This window comes from Pantherophis guttatus, chromosome 6 (genome assembly GCF_059756535.1).
Source record: "Pantherophis guttatus breed Tessera chromosome 6, ASM5975653v1, whole genome shotgun sequence".
NCBI classification, from domain to species: domain Eukaryota; kingdom Metazoa; phylum Chordata; class Lepidosauria; order Squamata; family Colubridae; genus Pantherophis; species Pantherophis guttatus.
Window position 1 is genome coordinate 21,547,109 of NC_142068.1, and position 17,604 is coordinate 21,564,712.

Genomic DNA, 17,604 nt, shown 5'->3' on the forward strand with positions numbered 1-17,604 from the left:
GTTTTAACCAGGAAATAATGTTTTTTACCTTCTGCACATGCACAGAAGGTGTGCGCGCGGCGCATGTGCTTCCGAACCAGTAAGGAAGGTAAGTAGATTTCACCCCTGACAAATATGTATGAATAAACTGAGAAAACAAAGGCAGCAGACATAGTTTGGATTAGAAACTTAATTTATAGCACCCATTTAAAATATAGGCATATTATATTAGAAAATCTTGAGAGAACTTTTTAAAAAACTATTAAATTGGAAACAGAAAAAATGCTCATGAACAAAAACAAGCAAACTGAAAATTTTTGCAATGGAGTGAGTGAGTTATAATAAGGGAAGGGTTGATGGTAGCAGCAAGAATCTAGAACTGAATAGGCTACATTTTAGACCCACTGTAGCTTTTGGATGGTCTTCATAGACAGTCTTATGTCAAGTGCCTGAATAAATTATTTATATTGTTATAGAACCAGTAGATCCACTGATTCTAGACCAGGGGTGTCAAACTTGCATTGTCACAATGTCATCACGTGTCATATCAAGACTTCCTCCCTTCGCTAAATTGGGTAATGGCTTGGCCAGCGCAAGACACATCTGATCCACAGGCTGTGAGTTTGACACCCCTGTTTTAGACAGTAGGGTAAGGAGCAGATTAACAATAGATACTTGAAAAAGCAGAAAACACTGGATTTCATTAATTATCTTTGGTCTAAATTCAAGGACACATGCTGTGTGGTTCTTCATTCAAATTAAAGGCCAATATCTAATTATGGATAAATTAGTCTGGATTACCAAGCCACCGGTGTTACCAAGTCACATATACTATTTAGCAGTATGACAACTTGATAGAAATATTATACATGTTCAAGGCAGTTTAAGATATTCCATTTCAACACTTCGGAGTTCTAATGAACTTTAATATTTATATATGGTTATTGTTTCCTTCAAAGGATATGAGCAACCTGTATGGTGCTCAAACTTTCTTCTTATGTCTGGAAGATAAGAGTGGACATTCATTCGGGGTGTTCCTTATGAACAGTAATGCCATGGGTAAGGAAATTATTTATGATTTTGATAAAAATCACCTGCCTTTCTTAAATAATTTTCTACACATGTATTTATATGATAAATGCACAAGAGTTAATCAGCAGGTATGTTTTATACTACACATTTTTTCATCTAATACATGTATTCTGAGGAAGTTGTGTTCCAATTACATTCTTCTAACTAACAATAGTGAGAATCTAATTGTGAAACAGTATGATCCTATCTATTCAAAATTAACCCCTTAATCTTGGTGAGGCAATGCCGTGGTAGATTAGCAGATATAAAATTACTGCTTTTCCTTCCGAAATCACACTGATAGTTCCATTTGTAAGCATTCTATCAAGGCAGTATAAATATGTATGAAGAATTCCATATTGTTTCTATGTTGTTTTTCTTTCAGATGTGTTTCTATGCAGCTCCACTGAAAACTGTCATTACAGCTTTAGATAACGTTCTCTAAAATAAATTTATAGATGTTAAAATGCAATTGACCTCTGTGTATATAGTTACATTGGAATCCTCAGCATAATTTTCTTCTTTAAATTACTCAGTCTCCCTAAACACTGGTGGTCGTCCATTCAAATTTATGAGATTCTCAAGGAACAATTAAGAACAGTGCATATTTTGTTAGACAGTTAAAAGGATATTGGGATTCTGAGAATTCCAACAGAAATCTGAAATATGCAAAAACTTTGAAAGGTACATGCTAGTCCTGGGAAGATTCCTATTCATCCATATATTAAATTTACATAATAATTTAGGAGTAAAAATAAAGACAATATTCTTGTTTTTAAGTCTCAATTAATTCTAAGAATTTCTCCTAACAGATTTTGCTCTTCAACCTGCTCCTGCTGTAACATACAGAACAATTGGTGGAATTTTAGATTTTTACGTCTTTTTAGGAAATACTCCAGAACAAGTAGTACAAGAATATCTATTGGTATGTTTTTCTATCATATTTCTACTTGGTCCTTATAGAGTAGAGCTCTATACAGTATGTTGTTGTTTATGCTGGCAAGAGCAGATCTGATTTTCTTGAGAAGAAATTCTAGATTAGGAGCACTGTAAGTGAAAATACTATCTGTATAGTACTTTCTGCTCTGTTTCTATCCAGTAATAAGAGATGCAAAGAAAATCCCCAGAAGAAGAGTGAAATTGTCATATCAGTTTATATTAAAAGATTTATAAACTATCCTTGTCTACACTCATAATGTCCAAGTCACTTCAACTAATCAAAGTTAGTAACAATAGTTACTGTAATTGTTAGGACTAGTATTAGATAATCTGATGTACAAATCTATATATATAAAAGCCAAATACCACTCACTCATCACGAAACCTCCAGAACGGGACAGCCTACAAACTTGAAATTTGGCACGTATGTTCTTCTTGGCTTCTAGGTGCTCGCTAAGAAAGGATTTTTTGAAATGACCATCAGATCATTAGTATTTCATACACAGTATTATATTCACACACTCTGATGCTAAGGAGTTGGACGTTCTACTCCCCCTCCCCACCTGAAAGGAACTCTGGCCAAACTGCCAGTTGCTTTATAATAACACGCTCTGATGCTAAGGAGCTAGACATTCTACTCCCCCTCCCCACCTGAAAAAAACTCTGTTCCTACTGCCAGTTGCCTTATATTAACACGCTCTGATGCTACTCCTTCGCTAAACTGGGCATGGGTGTAGCCAGCGCGTCATCATCCAGCCTGCAGGCTGGGACATTCTATTTCCCCTCCCCCTCTGTTCCAACTGCCAGTTTCCTTATATTAACATGCTCTGATGCTACAGAGTTACACATTCTACATTAAGTTTCAGGCTTTAAGTGTCAATTTATCATACCTGATCACATAGTTTTGTAGCGAAGCGCAGGCATTCAGCTAGTTCTAGATATAACCATAACTGCCTGAAATTTAATCATAAAAATCCAGCTAAGTTTAAAGAGCTTTGCAGAGCATGTTACAGTTACCTTTTATTGAACTAACAATAGAAAATATTCATAGACATTATATTATGAAAGATATATCAGATGCACAAGCAAAAATTATAAAAGACACCCCTGGTTGTCACTTCCATATGAATATCTCTCCGAATTAGATCAAATCCCACATCTCATCTCAGCCAACCTCTCTTACTAGTTAATGAAAATCCTTAACTAGTAGTTTTGGGGCATTATCCGAAGGAAGGTTTCTGTTGCTATTGTTGTTGCTGCTGTTCAATCTCATGCAACCCCAAAGTACTACCAAACATTGATACTGACTCCTGTATCCCTAGGTTCAGGCAATGGAAAACAAAAATCTAAATTTCTTCTGCATTCTGGTGGCATCTTAAAACATCTATGAAAACCTTTTTCATAGATAACTAAATCAATATGAATATGTCTTGTCCAATAGCATGATGGTACAGAGATTTCAGTAGTCTTCCTCTCTGCCTTCATTTCAAGAAAATATTGTCCTTCTCTATAAACAATACAATGCAAAAGGAAATGCTCCCCTCTTAAATTTTGTTTTGTATTTTAATTGTAAAGTTGATAGGACTTCCATGGATGCCTTCCTATTGGAATCTTGGCTTCCATATCTGTCGATGGAATTACACTGATCTTAATGATGTGAAAGCTGTAGTAGAAAGGAATCGAGCAGCTGGAATACCTTATGTAAGTAGAAATATACGGGTGGAGAAGGAGTGGAATCACTGTGTGAGAATTGGGTGGCTGCATATATCTGTTTAATTAATAAATCAGTACATTATTGATTGGAGGGGAAAATCAGTTATTTTGAAGACTGGGATACCATTTGACTGTGCTACTGTGTTCAGTAGAAAGATACATAATGTTGAAGGTAGAATTTCTACCACATAGCTCCCAGCGACCGGTAAGATCCCACAGAGTTGGTCTCCTCCTGGTCCTGTCAGCTAAACAATGCCGGCTGGCGGGCCCGCGGGGGAGGGCCTTCTCTGTGGCTGCCCCAGCTCTGTGGAACCAGTTACCTCCTGAGATCCGGACCACCCCCACCCTATTGGCCTTCCAAAAAGCGGTGAAGACCTGGCTTTTCCGGCAGGCCTGGGGCCGATGATCTCGCTGTTGCAATCTTGTGAGATCCAGCCATGAATGGTGTGAATGGTTTTTAATGTTTTAATGTTTAAATGTTTTTATAATGGTTTTTTTTTTAAATGAATTGTAAGCCACCCTCAGTCTCCGGAGAAAGGCGGCATATAAATTGAACTAATAATAATAATAATAATAATTTGATGGCTAGTTTCCCTTGAAGTATGAGCATGGGAAGCAAATCCATGCTCATTTAATAAATTTGATTTTAATCAAATTAAGGTCTCTTTCTTACCTATATCTAGGACTTTTGCTATTTTTATTATGAGATCTCATTTTCTTATGATATTATTATTATTATTATTATTATTATTATTATTATTATTATTATTATTATTATTATTATTATTATTATTCAAATTTCTATACCGCCCTTCTCCTTTCGGACTCAGAGCGGTGAACAGCCAGAATAAAAAACATTTATACAGAAAAATAGATTTAAAATAATTAAATTTGGCCCATAGTTTAAAATTTATCAATTTAAAATCCATATCAAAATTGCATGAACTGTCTGGTAATCTTTTGTTTGTTACTCTGATGGAAGAAGAAACTATGAATTATGTGGGAATTTTTAATGTCATTGTTCCAATTTTAATTCAGTGACAACACCATGCTTTGGAAAAACAAGCCAGCAGAAAGACCAAGGAAGGAAGGAAGTTGTAATCTAGGAATTGATACGTTTTGGATTTGGATACACTTCACATTTTTTGGTAGAAAATAGGAGATCACAAAGAGTAGGTTGATTTACAAAGTGGACAGGGTTAGGATATAATACCCTTTAATTCCTGATTTGAGGTAGCTGGATTTTTTTTTAAAAAAACGTTTGTAACTAAAATGTAAACATATTTTAGGACTTTTTAAAAGGATATTTTGTATTTGATTTTTATATTTTTCAGTGTCAAGTGCAGGAAATCAGTAATTTGTGCAGTTTATTGCATGCACTCTAACAGAATCTGAACTACTAACAGTCAAAGCAAGTGATAGATAAGTGGTAGATAATAGTCAGTGGAATTCAAGAGGAATTGGATTTAAATCTCTAGTGGGCATGAAAGGACTCAAGACTGATATACATTTGATCCCTCAGCCTGGTTATCTTCTACATTTAGGATATTTTAGGATTTAGTACAATCTTTATGTGCTTCCTACTTTAACACATTGGGAAATGTTTCCATTGTCCTTTAACTATGTTGTTTACTAGAAAAGACATTGGGACAACATACAATTTTGGTAGTAGGTTGCCTATTCTTGATATAACTGATAGATTTCACACTGGCTAAGGAAATTACAATGCTTTTTTGGTTTTTCCACATCAGCTATTCTGAATCTCGATCCAATCAATGGAAATGAAATATTTCTATAAATATCTCCTAGAATCCTGGTGTTTTAGTAAAGGATCATAGTTAGATAGGGTTTCAATAAAATTGTCAATGTTTAGGCAATACAGAGAGGACAAAATCAAGAATGTCATTTTACAATAATTTTTACTTGCTGGGAATCTAGTTTAAAAAAGTCTACCCTGGACCCTGCAGAATTAAAATGAGAACAAGTGCTGAATTTTGTCATACCTATGAATATTTAACTTAGCTAATGCAAGGAACAGTTCCTTTAGCTAAAACATCAACGTCATCAGATAACAACGTATATATTTCTTTCTACCGTTAAAATAATGTGTTGGGAGAAACCAATTTTCTTTGCAATATTAAAGGATAAATCAATGTATTTTACTTGTTTATATACATTACAGAAAAAATTAGGGTGGCTACATAGCAAGTTATTATGGTAATGAAAATTGGGGATGGGGGTATTGGCTTTTATAATGAGCCAGAGTTGCAGTTTCAGAGAAAATATAATTTTCTGAATATAACATTGTTAACAGGATGCCAGAAACCAAATGAACCTTTATGCTCAGTCAGAATGAGTTATATTATAGACAGAACAATAATCATATTTTATATAGCCTTATGTCCAATATATAGCCTTATAGCCAGACTTAGATATGATATAGAATTAATGTTTCCAATCATTTTATTTGGATTAAAAAGCTCATCAGCACCAATTCTCTTTCCTTTATGCTTTTCTTGGTATTCATCATATAGACTATGATGATCTTGGTGTTGGTGATAATGATGATTCTTCACAGTTATGCCTGGGTTTCAATAGTGTAAAAAATTCAACATTTACAATGACTGCAATTTTCTTTCCAGGATGTTCAATATACTGATATTGACTACATGGAAGATAAGAAAGATTTTACTTATGACAAGATAAATTTTGCAGGCCTCCCTGAATTTGTCCAAGACCTTCATGACCATGGACAGAAATATGTCATCATACTGGTAACTCTGATTAATTTAAACAGTTCAAAGACAAGTGAAACAATTATTGAAACAGTTTATCAGCAATTATTTGCATCAGTGATGGGTTTCAAATATTTTTACTATCGGTTCTGTGGGTGTGGCTTGGTGGGCATGGCATGGCTTGATGGGCATGGCAGGGGAAGGATACTGTAAAATCTCCATTCCCACCCCACTCCAGGAGAAGGTTACTGCAAAATCCCCATTTCCTTCTGATCAGCTGGGACTCGGGAGGCAGAAAATAGATGGGCATGGGGCCAGTCAGAGGTGGTATTTACCGGTTCTCCGAACTACTCAAAATTTCCGCTACCAGTTCTCAGAACTGGTCAGAACCTGCTGAAACCCACCTCTGTTTTGCATATAGCAATAGCATTTAGAGTTTTATACCACTTCACAGTGCTTTACAGCCCCCTCTAAGCAGTTTACAGAATCAGCATATTGCCGCCAATAATCTTGGTCCTCATTTTACCAGCCTCAGAAGGATGGAAGGCTGAATCAACCTTGAGCCAATGAGGCTCAAACTCCTGGCAGTGAACTGAATTAGCTTGTAATACTGCATTCTAACCATGATGCACAACGGTTCATATATATTATATTATAGCTCATATGCATTATGTTATAATGCCAAATATCATGTCTACCCAGATCATTACAATTTCTGCTCCTTCCTGAAACTTTAAGAAGTTTTTGCTATTATTACTTCTAAACTTCCCTATTTTTCTTCCTTATTTGTATTAAAATTTATCTCCATCTCAACTGTTTCAGTAAAAGTAATGGGAACCTGATGAAACAGTATTATTTTATTCAGGAACAGAGGAGTCTAGTAATTGTTTACTAGTTCGTGCAACTTTCTATAAACCTTCCTTGACTTATCTATTTTTTGTTGCTCGATGGATCATAGATCAATTTTAAAACAAAAAGCACAAGAAATGTGTGGTGGAAGCATTACAATGTTTTTAAAAAGTTAAAAATGAACAATTTTTTGCCAGCACGGACTCACCTGTTTTACATCTTCATCTTTAATGATGGTCCTTGATTTTCCCACACAATTAAATATACCAAAAGGTTGCTCACTCTCTCTGCATTATAATCAATAGTCAATGGATATTGTAATTCCATTCCCAGATTTTTTTTTTTTTTTTAAAAAACATCCAACAGATGGCAAAAATAAACAGAATGTTAATTGGGCCATAGCAGCTGCTCTCTATTGGTACCTGGCAATTTAGTGGCAGAAAGCAGGGCTGCAAGCAAGAAACAAGATGGCTTTTACAGGACCAGAGCATGTTCTGTGATGTCACCTTACAAGTCCTGCCCTACAGTGTCATGATGAGGGAATGTAAAAGTAGGTTGACATCACTGTGGAGTAGAGATTGTCAACTTTTTTATGCTTTGTTGCACAGCAAAATACTCCTGCTTTCTCCTACAGGGGGTACAATCAGTTCAGTGGTGGGTTACTACTGGTTCGACCTGGATTGGGCAAACCGGTAGCGGTAGCGGCAGGAGGCTCCACCCACCCACCTGGATGCTTCTGTGCATGCACAGAAGCATCATGTGTACGCATAAGCGCATGCGTGCCCTCGAACAAACTGGTAGCAACAGGATTTTCAATCCACTACTGAATCAGTTACATAATTGTGCAAAGGTTTAGAAGGTTTAACATTTTTAATTCTGTTTGTTAAAGGATCCAGCCATTTCTGTCAATAACCTCATGAACAATACCCCTTATGAAGCCTATCAACGTGGTGAACAGATGAAAGTGTGGATAAATGAATCAGATGGAATAAGCCCTCTTATTGGGGAAGTAAGTTGCTGTTTTTAGAAATCAGTTGTGGACCACTTGAACATTAACATACAGTGTCTAAACATAAGACACTTAACATAAGTGTCTAAAATGGGGAAAGAGAAAGGAGGGGGAAATTATACTAATCCAGAATCATCTGCAAAACTGGAATCTCTTTTCCACTCCACTTATTTTATTTATTCAGTACTCTGAAGAAACCTACTATATTTTTTCTCTCTGGCATGAGGATCTTAAAAAGAGAAAGGCATAACTCCTTTGATAAATGTTATCCATGTTGATTGTTCTGACCGTGTAGTGAAGCTACTTTTCTGTATCTAATTCTGGAATGTAAATATTGGCACAATCATCAAATTGAAAATAAATCACAATGTTGAAAATAGTTATTTTATCAGATATATTCCAAAAAATAAAATAACTTTTTGTAAATCTAAGAAAATGACAAGAGAACACCTGTCTGATCTTGATGAATATAAATCATGGGGGCCTGATGGATTATATCCCAGAGTTCTGAAGGACCTGATAGATGTTATCTCAAAACCATTATACCATATTTTTCAAAAAGTCCTGAAGCACCAGGGAACTATCAGAGGATTGTGAAAGAGCTGGTGTGGTTCCCATCTTCAAAACAACAACAAAAACAACAACAAAATCAAAAAAGAACCAGGAAACTATAGACAAATTAGCCTAACATTAATACCTGGGAAGACCTGGAAATAATAATAATAAAACAGATCTGTGAACATCTAGAAACAAAGTTATAAGTAGTAGCCAACATGGGATGTTATAAAGCAGATCATGCCAAACCAATCTTATTTCATTCTTTGGCAAAGTGACCGAATTAGTAGACCAGCGAAATGCTATGGACATAGTATACTTAGACTTCAGCAAGGCATTTGACAAAGTAGACCATAAGCTACTTCTTGGTAAACGAGAAAAATGTGGGATAGGCAGCATTATCACCAGATGGACTTGTAACTGGCTGACAAACCATATTCAACAAATAGTTCTTAATGATACTACATTAACATGAAGAGAAGTAAGCAGTGGGGTGCCATCTTAGGTTCAGTGCTCTTCAATATCTTCATAAATCTTAGATGAGGGAATAGAAGGCGAATTCATCAAATCTGCAGATGACATTAAGCTGACACTGCAGAAGACAAGCTCAGAATCCAAAAAGATCTTGACAGACTTGAACAATGGACCCTATTCATCAATATGAAATTTAATATAGAGAAAAACAAGGTTTTACACCTAGACAGGAAAAACCAAAGATACAAGCTCAAATTAGGCAAAATTTGACTCAAAAACAAAAACTGTGAGTGGGAGTCCTAGTGGATGATCACTTAAAAAAGAACCAGCAGTGTATAGCAGCAGCCAAAAAAGCTTGTCCTTGGTTGTACAAAAAGAGGCATAGAATCAACATTCCATGACGTATAAATCCTTAGTAAGAATCATTCCTGGAATATCACATCCAGTTTTGATCACCACATTACAAAATAATAATAATAATAATTTGTTGAGACTTTGGAAAAAGTACAAAGAAGAGCAACTAAGATGTTTAAGGGTCTGAAGACAAAAACATATGAATGATTGGAGGAATTAGGTATGGCCAATCTAGAAAAAAGAAGGACTACGGATGACATGACAGCAGTATTCCAGTATTTGAGGGGCTGCCACAAAGGAGAGGTGATTAATTTATTTTCCAAACCATCAGAAGGCAAGACAGGAAATTATGGATGGAAACTAATCAAGGAGAGAAGCAACTTGGAAATACAGAGAAATCAGTGAGGACAATTAACCAGTGGAACAGTTTGCCTTTAAAAGTTGTGGGTGCTTCATCATTGGAGGTTTTTGAGAAAAGATAGGACAGTCTATCTGAAATGATGTAGGGTCTCCTGTTTGAGGAGGATGTTGGACTAGAAGACCCCCAAGGTCCCTTCCAACTCTATTCTGATTCAATAGAGCTTACTAAGAATCTTCCTGCTCTGTTTAATAACCTACAAGTTATTTTATTATATTATTAGTAACTTCTTACATAATGTTCAGGTCTGTCACTATGAAGGTATAAACATTTCATTCATTCTATATCATGCTCAATAAGTCATGAGGAATGGCTCCAGGCAGAAGTGTAACAGTCATATAAAATATTTAAATTAATATATCAATGTTATCTTGCATTTGATAGTAACAGATTCAAATTTCTTCACTCCCTCAGCACATTTATTTCTTTACATTATAGTGAAAATATTTACTAGATGAAAAATTTGATGTTTTGAACATTGTCTTCAGAAAAGGAAAAAAATATTTACAAATTAATGCAAGCAGAATTTTCTACCTACCTACCTACTTACTCATCCTGGAGGATGAGATTTTAAAAAGTTGGTTTCTTTGATGGTAGCCATTTGCTAAGAATTAACTGATTTGCATTGCCTTATAGTCTATGATTTCTAGGTCTCTCTCACTCCCCCCCGTCTCTATATACATACCAAAATATATATGTACACACACACACAAACATATGTGCATGTGTATGTATATCTATACATATATGCATACAAAAATTAAAAAAACCCAGATGTATATGCATGTGATAGATATATCTTATTATGGAGACATATTTAGATGTCAGTGTTTTGTGGGTGTTCTTAAGAGAAACTAACTGGAACAGAACTCAGCAGTATGTTATATATACCATATATAAAAACACAGCAAAGCCGAATGTCGTTTATGATATCCTCTAAGTTGTCTAGATGACAATTTCTTGAAGTAGTACAGTTATGTGAAAAAGAAACAATTCAATAAAAAATGTTTTTATTCTTTAGCCTTTTTCTATTTTGCTATCTTCCCATACACATAAATAACAAGTTTTGGTTTTAATAAAGATTACTCAGATATTCCACTTGTTTCACTTTGCTTAGAATCTTGCAAAACCATTTTTAAGGAAATATTTATATCCTTTGGTAGACCAATTTATACTTTTTTTGTTTAATCTGCAGGTGTGGCCAGGAACGACTGTCTTCCCTGATTTTTCTAGTCCTGAAGCTGTTCAGTGGTGGGCTAGTGAGTGCAACCGTTTTCACAAAACGATCCATTTTGATGGACTTTGGATTGTAAGTACTATTTAGCACAGTGAAGAAACAAATATTTAGTAGCAAAAATACTTAGCAATAAGCAAAAAATATGCATCTCTAAGTTCTTTTCATAGGCAACAATAAATTCTTTCCATAGGAATATAAACATTGTATAATGTTTTGATTTTTTTAAATACATGTTATCCATGCCTAGCATATTCAGACATGTTCAATTGTCTGAGCAAAGAATAGAAATGGAGGAAAGTATGCAATTCATGAGCCTGAACAACAGTAAAATGTTGCTGGTAAAATCTAGTTGCTAAATCTAGCTCAGTTCAAAGGGATTACATGAAAACATCCATTTTGTTTTTCTAGCAACAACATAGCAGTATAGCTTTGTTCCAGGATGCTATCTTAGCTTCCCAGTCTAAGCCTGAAGGTTTAGAATTTTCTTGTGGTTTATCAACCCAAACACTAAGAAAATTTGATTTCTGGTTACATATAAAATCAGCCAAAGTCTGTTGTTGTGATTTATTGCTCATAGCAACAGAAGTCTCCTCTTGAAGGAGGAAGGCTGTCTCTCTCTTGTTAAAGAGCTGGAGAGCTGAGACGGACAACAACATTTGAAAAACTAGATTGATAACACCATTCAGTTCTGCTACTCACTACAGAATTTGATAAGCAGACATTGAAAATTCTCTGTAACTGGCTTACAGATTCAAAGATTAAACTTGCCTACTCAGGAAAATTGTTGCCACGATGGGCTTTGTCAGTCACAAAACACCCGTTTATTAGAAAGAGGGTCATACTTTTAGAGGAAAATATTTGTAGCTCAGGGTTGAAATGGCAGGTCCTTAGTACTCGCTGAGCTTGGTTGTCTTTTTGCAGACATTTAATTATCCAAATTAGGTAACATCATCAGTTCATGGATGACAATTACCTAGTTTAGATAATGAAATGTCTGCAAAAAAAAAAAAAAAATCAAGTTCAGATAGCACTAAGTACCTGTCAGTCATATACTGTATCTCAGGGGTGAAATTCAAAAATTTTCCCTACCGGTTCTGTGGGCGTGGCTTGGTGGGCGTGACAGGGGAAGGATATTGCAAAATCCCCATTCCCTCCCCACTCTGGGGCTAGCCAGAGGTGATATTTGCCGGTTCTCCGAACTACTCAAAATTTCCGCTACCAGTTCTCCAGAACCTGTTAGAACCTGCTGGATTTCACCCCTGCTGTATCTTCTCTATTAACCCATAGGTACCTTCGCTGGGCCGAAAATTATTGTGGCAGTTAAATATGTTACTAGGAGTGGTTGCTTTTTAAAATTATTTTTTAAAAACTTGAACAGAACATGGGTCCTGATGACATATGTGTGAAGTCCACAACTACCAATCTATGAATTTCTATGAATCTTTTCTCATAGGACATGAATGAAGTATCCAATTTTGTCAAAGGATCAAAAACTGGTTGTGCAACAAACAATTTAAACTACCCACCTTTTACTCCAAGTAAGTTCTCAACTGAAACAAAAATTATTTAATTTCTATGCTAGATTTTTCATATATCTGTGTATATAAGATTGTTACATAGAATATGTTATATAGAATAATTAAAATTATTATAAATAATTATAATATTCTGTTTTATATATAATAAAATAATAACAATATATATAATAAAATAAAATATAATAATATTATATTTATTATATAATAAAATTATAATAAATATAAAAATAAATTAAAAATTATTTACTTTCTATGCTAGATTTTTCATATATCTGTGTATATAAGATTGTTACATAGAATATGTTATCCAATACATGCTTGACAAATAAATAAATAAATAATCAAACGAACAAATTTTGAGAAACAGATTCCTTTACCAATTGTTAAAGAAATCCTATCTGCTACAACATAGTCAGTGGTGGGTTCCTCCCGGTTCAGCCCGGTTCTGCCGAGTCGGTAGCGGTGACAATATGTCATCACCGAACCGGTTCTGCCTCCCTGCCCCCCACCCCCGCATTATTCTAACCTTTTATTTGGCCCCAGCCCCAATCTATTGCTGCCTCCTGAGTCCCAGGTGATGACTAGAGGGAAAAAAACTGTTTAAACTCTTGCCTCGGGGCTTCAAAGGGCCGCCCTATAGCTGATCAGTGTTAAAAGAAAACAAATGAGTAGACCGGTGCCTGCAAAAATAAATGGGTAGACCGGTGCCTGCAAAAATAAATGGGTAGACCAGCACCTGCAAAAATACATGAGTAGACTGGTCCCTTCAAAAATAAATGGGTAGACCAGTGCCTGCCAAAATAAATGGGTAGATCGGTACAGCTCTGCAAGCAGTTAAAAGCCTGGTAGACCAGTACCTCTGCTAAATCCTAAATAATTGTCACATGACCATCAAGCCACACCCACAAAATAAGCCATGCCCACAGAACCGGTAGTAAAAAATTTTAGAACCCACCCCTGAACATAGTGATTCTTCTGGAAGAACAGAAAGAACTAATTGCTAAATTGTCAGATGATTGTACAACTTGTCACTTTATCTCTAACTGAAAGAATTTTATTTGGGGATTTTAAAATCCAAACAAATAACTTCACTTACAGCAAAAAGTGCCGCTATAATTTATAACTATATGAATTAAATCAAGTCTAATTTGATACAGAATACAGACTAACAGAGGTAGAAGCAACCTGGGAGCTCTTCTGGTCTAACCCTCTGCCCAAATAGGAGACTTGATACCATTGATTCAATCTAACTAGAAAATTTTATTCCTTTTTATTCAGATACAATTGTGTTGCAATTATTTGTAAATAACATTTCTTCTAGTAAGAGAAGTATCTGAATTAATTAGGAAGCATCTGATTTGATACGAGCTCTGATTGTATTCAGAAAACTGATTTAGAGATTTGATCAAGTAATTTTCAATTAGCAAACTCAATATTGAATATTAACCTTATTAAAAACTAGCCTAGTGTAGTGGATTAAAGAAAAGAGAAAAAAGGTAACTTTAAAAAAAAATGGAATTTTTTGACATTTGTTTGTCTATTCTTCCAGAAAGCTAAACATTGAAATGTTCTATAGAGATCTTTTTAATTTAATGGGTTTTTAAAATCTCTTTGTTTTACAGAAATTCTGGATGGAGTTATGTATTCAAAGACACTTTGTATGGATGCAGTCCAAAAGGCAGGGAAACACTATGATGTTCACAGCCTCTATGGCTATTTCATGTCTATAGCTACTGATAAGTAAGGAATTATGCTTTTTTTTCCCCCTTTAATTCATCCAAGCTAATTTGTACCAGATTTCCTTTGTTTCAGTTTGGACTGCAACAGCTAATCAAAAAGAATACAAATCTAAGAATGTGTATTAGGGAAAAAGTGATTAATTTACTACACAACAATTCCACTGATCTCTCAACTAGTATCTCTGTAGATCTTGTCCCCTTGTGAAGCCTAAAACCATCCGGGAGTGAAACCTACTTTTAAAAGTTTTGCAATTTGGACAAAACATGGTTATTGACATATGTTGTGACCCAGGCCCAAGTAGTTAGTATTAAATACAAACAGTTTGAAAACAAACAGACTTTATTAGAACAGCTGAGAGTTAACTCATTCTCAGCGTAGTCCAAACTAAATTAAAACAAATTCTTCAAAACACCATTCTACAGTTTATCACCTGACCTTGGGATAATTAGGCAAACTGCCAAAGGCTTTTCTTGGCAAAAGTTCAGAAGCAGAAGACGCCGACAAGAAATGAATACAGTGAAACAAGAAGCAAATCTCTCAACGGTCTCTGCTTTATCTGCTCCTGCCTTCTGGCAGCTCTTCTCATACGTGCACTAGGAATAGGCTCCTCCTGTTCCTCTGCCTCAGCCTCTGGAGGCTCCGAAGTCCGCACATCACTCCCCGATGGCCCTGGCCCCATCTCTGCCTCTGATGCAGAGCCCTCATCCAGGCCTTCCCCAGGACTGGGCCATGTTCTTCCTCAGCCTCATTGCTGTCCAACTCCACTGCCAGCTCTGCAGGCTGTGCGCGGACCACAACAACATAATCCTTCTCGTGGATTGAAAGGCCATCTATTTACTACACACAAATGATAAGATGTGATCTGAAAGTCTGGCCCATATTTTAGTCTGTTCATAAGTTAATTTTGCAAGAATTTGTTGGATTTGTTGTAGGCACAAATGCTATGTTGAAACCTGCCTTTCATTTTCTCCAAATTTTTCCTCCCAACAAAATAAAGCTATTCCTTAATGCTATACATTTGTATGTTGTTTTCAGAGCACTCAAGACTATTTTCCGTGATAGTAGAAGCTTCCTCCTTTCCCGATCAACATTTTCTGGTTCTGGAAAATTCACAGGACATTGGCTGGGAGATAATTTTGCAACTTGGAATGATATTAAATGGTCTATACCAGGAATATTAGAATTTGGTCTATTCGGATATCCTTTTGTAAGCTATTTTAACTGTAATAGTTTGTTTGGTCCAACTGTTAAATTTTGGCATAATAAAGTAAGAAAAAGTTTTGGATTAATGTATCCCTTTAGGTGAGATCTATGCATACCAATTCTTTAGACTTGCTTTGCACAACATATGATTTAGTAAACTTCAACTATATACTTTGAAGTGCCTCACTATCTGTTTTCTATTGGAGTAATCCTTTCGTAAGCTGTATGATTTGAGGAATTCTTGGTCCTCTATCAGGTTGGTTCTTTACTTGCAAATGTTTCATTACTTGACTATGTAGCATCATGCTGATAATGTCACTTAGTTGGGCAATGAAACATTTGCAAGCAAGTTCAAACAGCACTAAGGATCCATAATTCGACCCTGAGCTACATATATTCTCTCCTGCAGTATGATCTGCAATTCCAAAACTGTACAGCTTCACAGTTTGGCAATACAAAGAATAAAGATGAGACTGAAAGATGTATTCAGAAAGCAAAATTATTTTTAAAAGCAAAAATATGGATTTAAAGGTATCTCAGAATAGATGGGGCAATAGATTTTTTTATAAGACCGCTGTTATTATTTTCTTTCTAGTTTTAAAAGTGGCTCAGAATCAAAGTTACTGAAAGCAACAGCAATGTGATATGAATTTCCTTCTCTCTTAAGGAAAGCTAAAGTAGATTCTTCCTCTTGTTTTTTTTTACTCTGAAACGAGGCTGATTGTTTGTTTGTTTGAAGACATATTTATTGCAATGGCTACTATACCATGCAATTCCTTATAGCCTGAAGCTTGTCTTCTTTTTGAACTTGTGCTTTTATAAAAATATGCATTGAAAAGCTGGCTGTCTCTTATAACTTCGATTGATTTTTCATAGGCCTTAATCATAGAATGTATATGTATATACATTCATGCATATACATCCATGTATGTGTATATATGTACATACATGGTGGCTCAGTGGCTAAGATGCTGAGTTTGTCGATCGAAAGGTCAGCAGTTCAGCGGTTCAAATCCCTAGTGCCGCGTAATAGGGTGAGCTTCCATTACTTGTCCCAGCTTCTGCCAACCTAGCAGTTCGAAAGCACATAAAAAATGCAAGTAGAAAAATAGGGACCACCTTTGGTGGGAAGGTAACAGTGTTCCATGCACCTTTAGAGTTTAGTCATGCTGGCCACATGACCACGGAGATGTCTTTGGACATTGCTGTCTCTTCGGCTTTGAAATGGAAATGAGTACCTCCCCCTAGAGTCGGGAACGACTACCACATATGTGCGAGGGGAACCTTTACCTTTATCTTATATGTGTATATGTTTGTGTACATATACATATAAATATATTTAGAAAAGTTAGATTCAAATATTTACATAGAGTAGTGGCTGATCTCATTGCTATTCTATCCTATTTCTCTTTGCTCAATCATCCAAACATGATTTAGATTTTTTTAAAACCTCTATCAAAGACCAGTATAAATCAATTTATATTGGTCATTTGAGAACTGATTAATGTAGAATTTGTGAATACATTAGCATCACAGCTTATGCAGATATATCGTATAGTATGTCAATGATTTTTAATATGCTTCCATTTTAGATTGGAGCAGATATTTGTGGCTTCATTGAAAATGTTTCAGAAGAACTTTGTAGACGATGGTTGCAACTTGGAGCATTTTATCCATTTTCTAGGAACCATAATGCTGCTGCACATGCCGTAAGACCAATTTTAAAATTAGATCAAGCTTCTAAAATTGTTTGAAGCCTTTTTTTTCCCTCAGTAACTTTATAAATATTA

The 17,604-nt window shown here is 35.4% G+C and overlaps 1 protein-coding gene across 3 annotated transcripts in view; it reads left to right on the forward strand.

Moving 5' to 3' along the window:
* The window catches only part of SI (sucrase-isomaltase), a 161,204-nt gene that overhangs the window by 84,978 nt on the left and 58,622 nt on the right, over positions 1-17,604 (forward strand). For all 3 annotated transcript variants that reach the window (XM_034439061.3, XM_087872533.1, XM_034439060.3), the window contains exons 8-17: positions 939-1,038; positions 1,863-1,975; positions 3,565-3,690; positions 6,345-6,476; positions 8,176-8,295; positions 11,292-11,405; positions 12,787-12,871; positions 14,494-14,611; positions 15,647-15,818; positions 17,407-17,523. In XM_034439061.3, the coding sequence (XP_034294952.2) occupies positions 939-1,038; positions 1,863-1,975; positions 3,565-3,690; positions 6,345-6,476; positions 8,176-8,295; positions 11,292-11,405; positions 12,787-12,871; positions 14,494-14,611; positions 15,647-15,818; positions 17,407-17,523 (1,197 nt within the window). The remainder of the gene's footprint in view (positions 1-938; positions 1,039-1,862; positions 1,976-3,564; positions 3,691-6,344; positions 6,477-8,175; positions 8,296-11,291; positions 11,406-12,786; positions 12,872-14,493; positions 14,612-15,646; positions 15,819-17,406; positions 17,524-17,604) is intronic.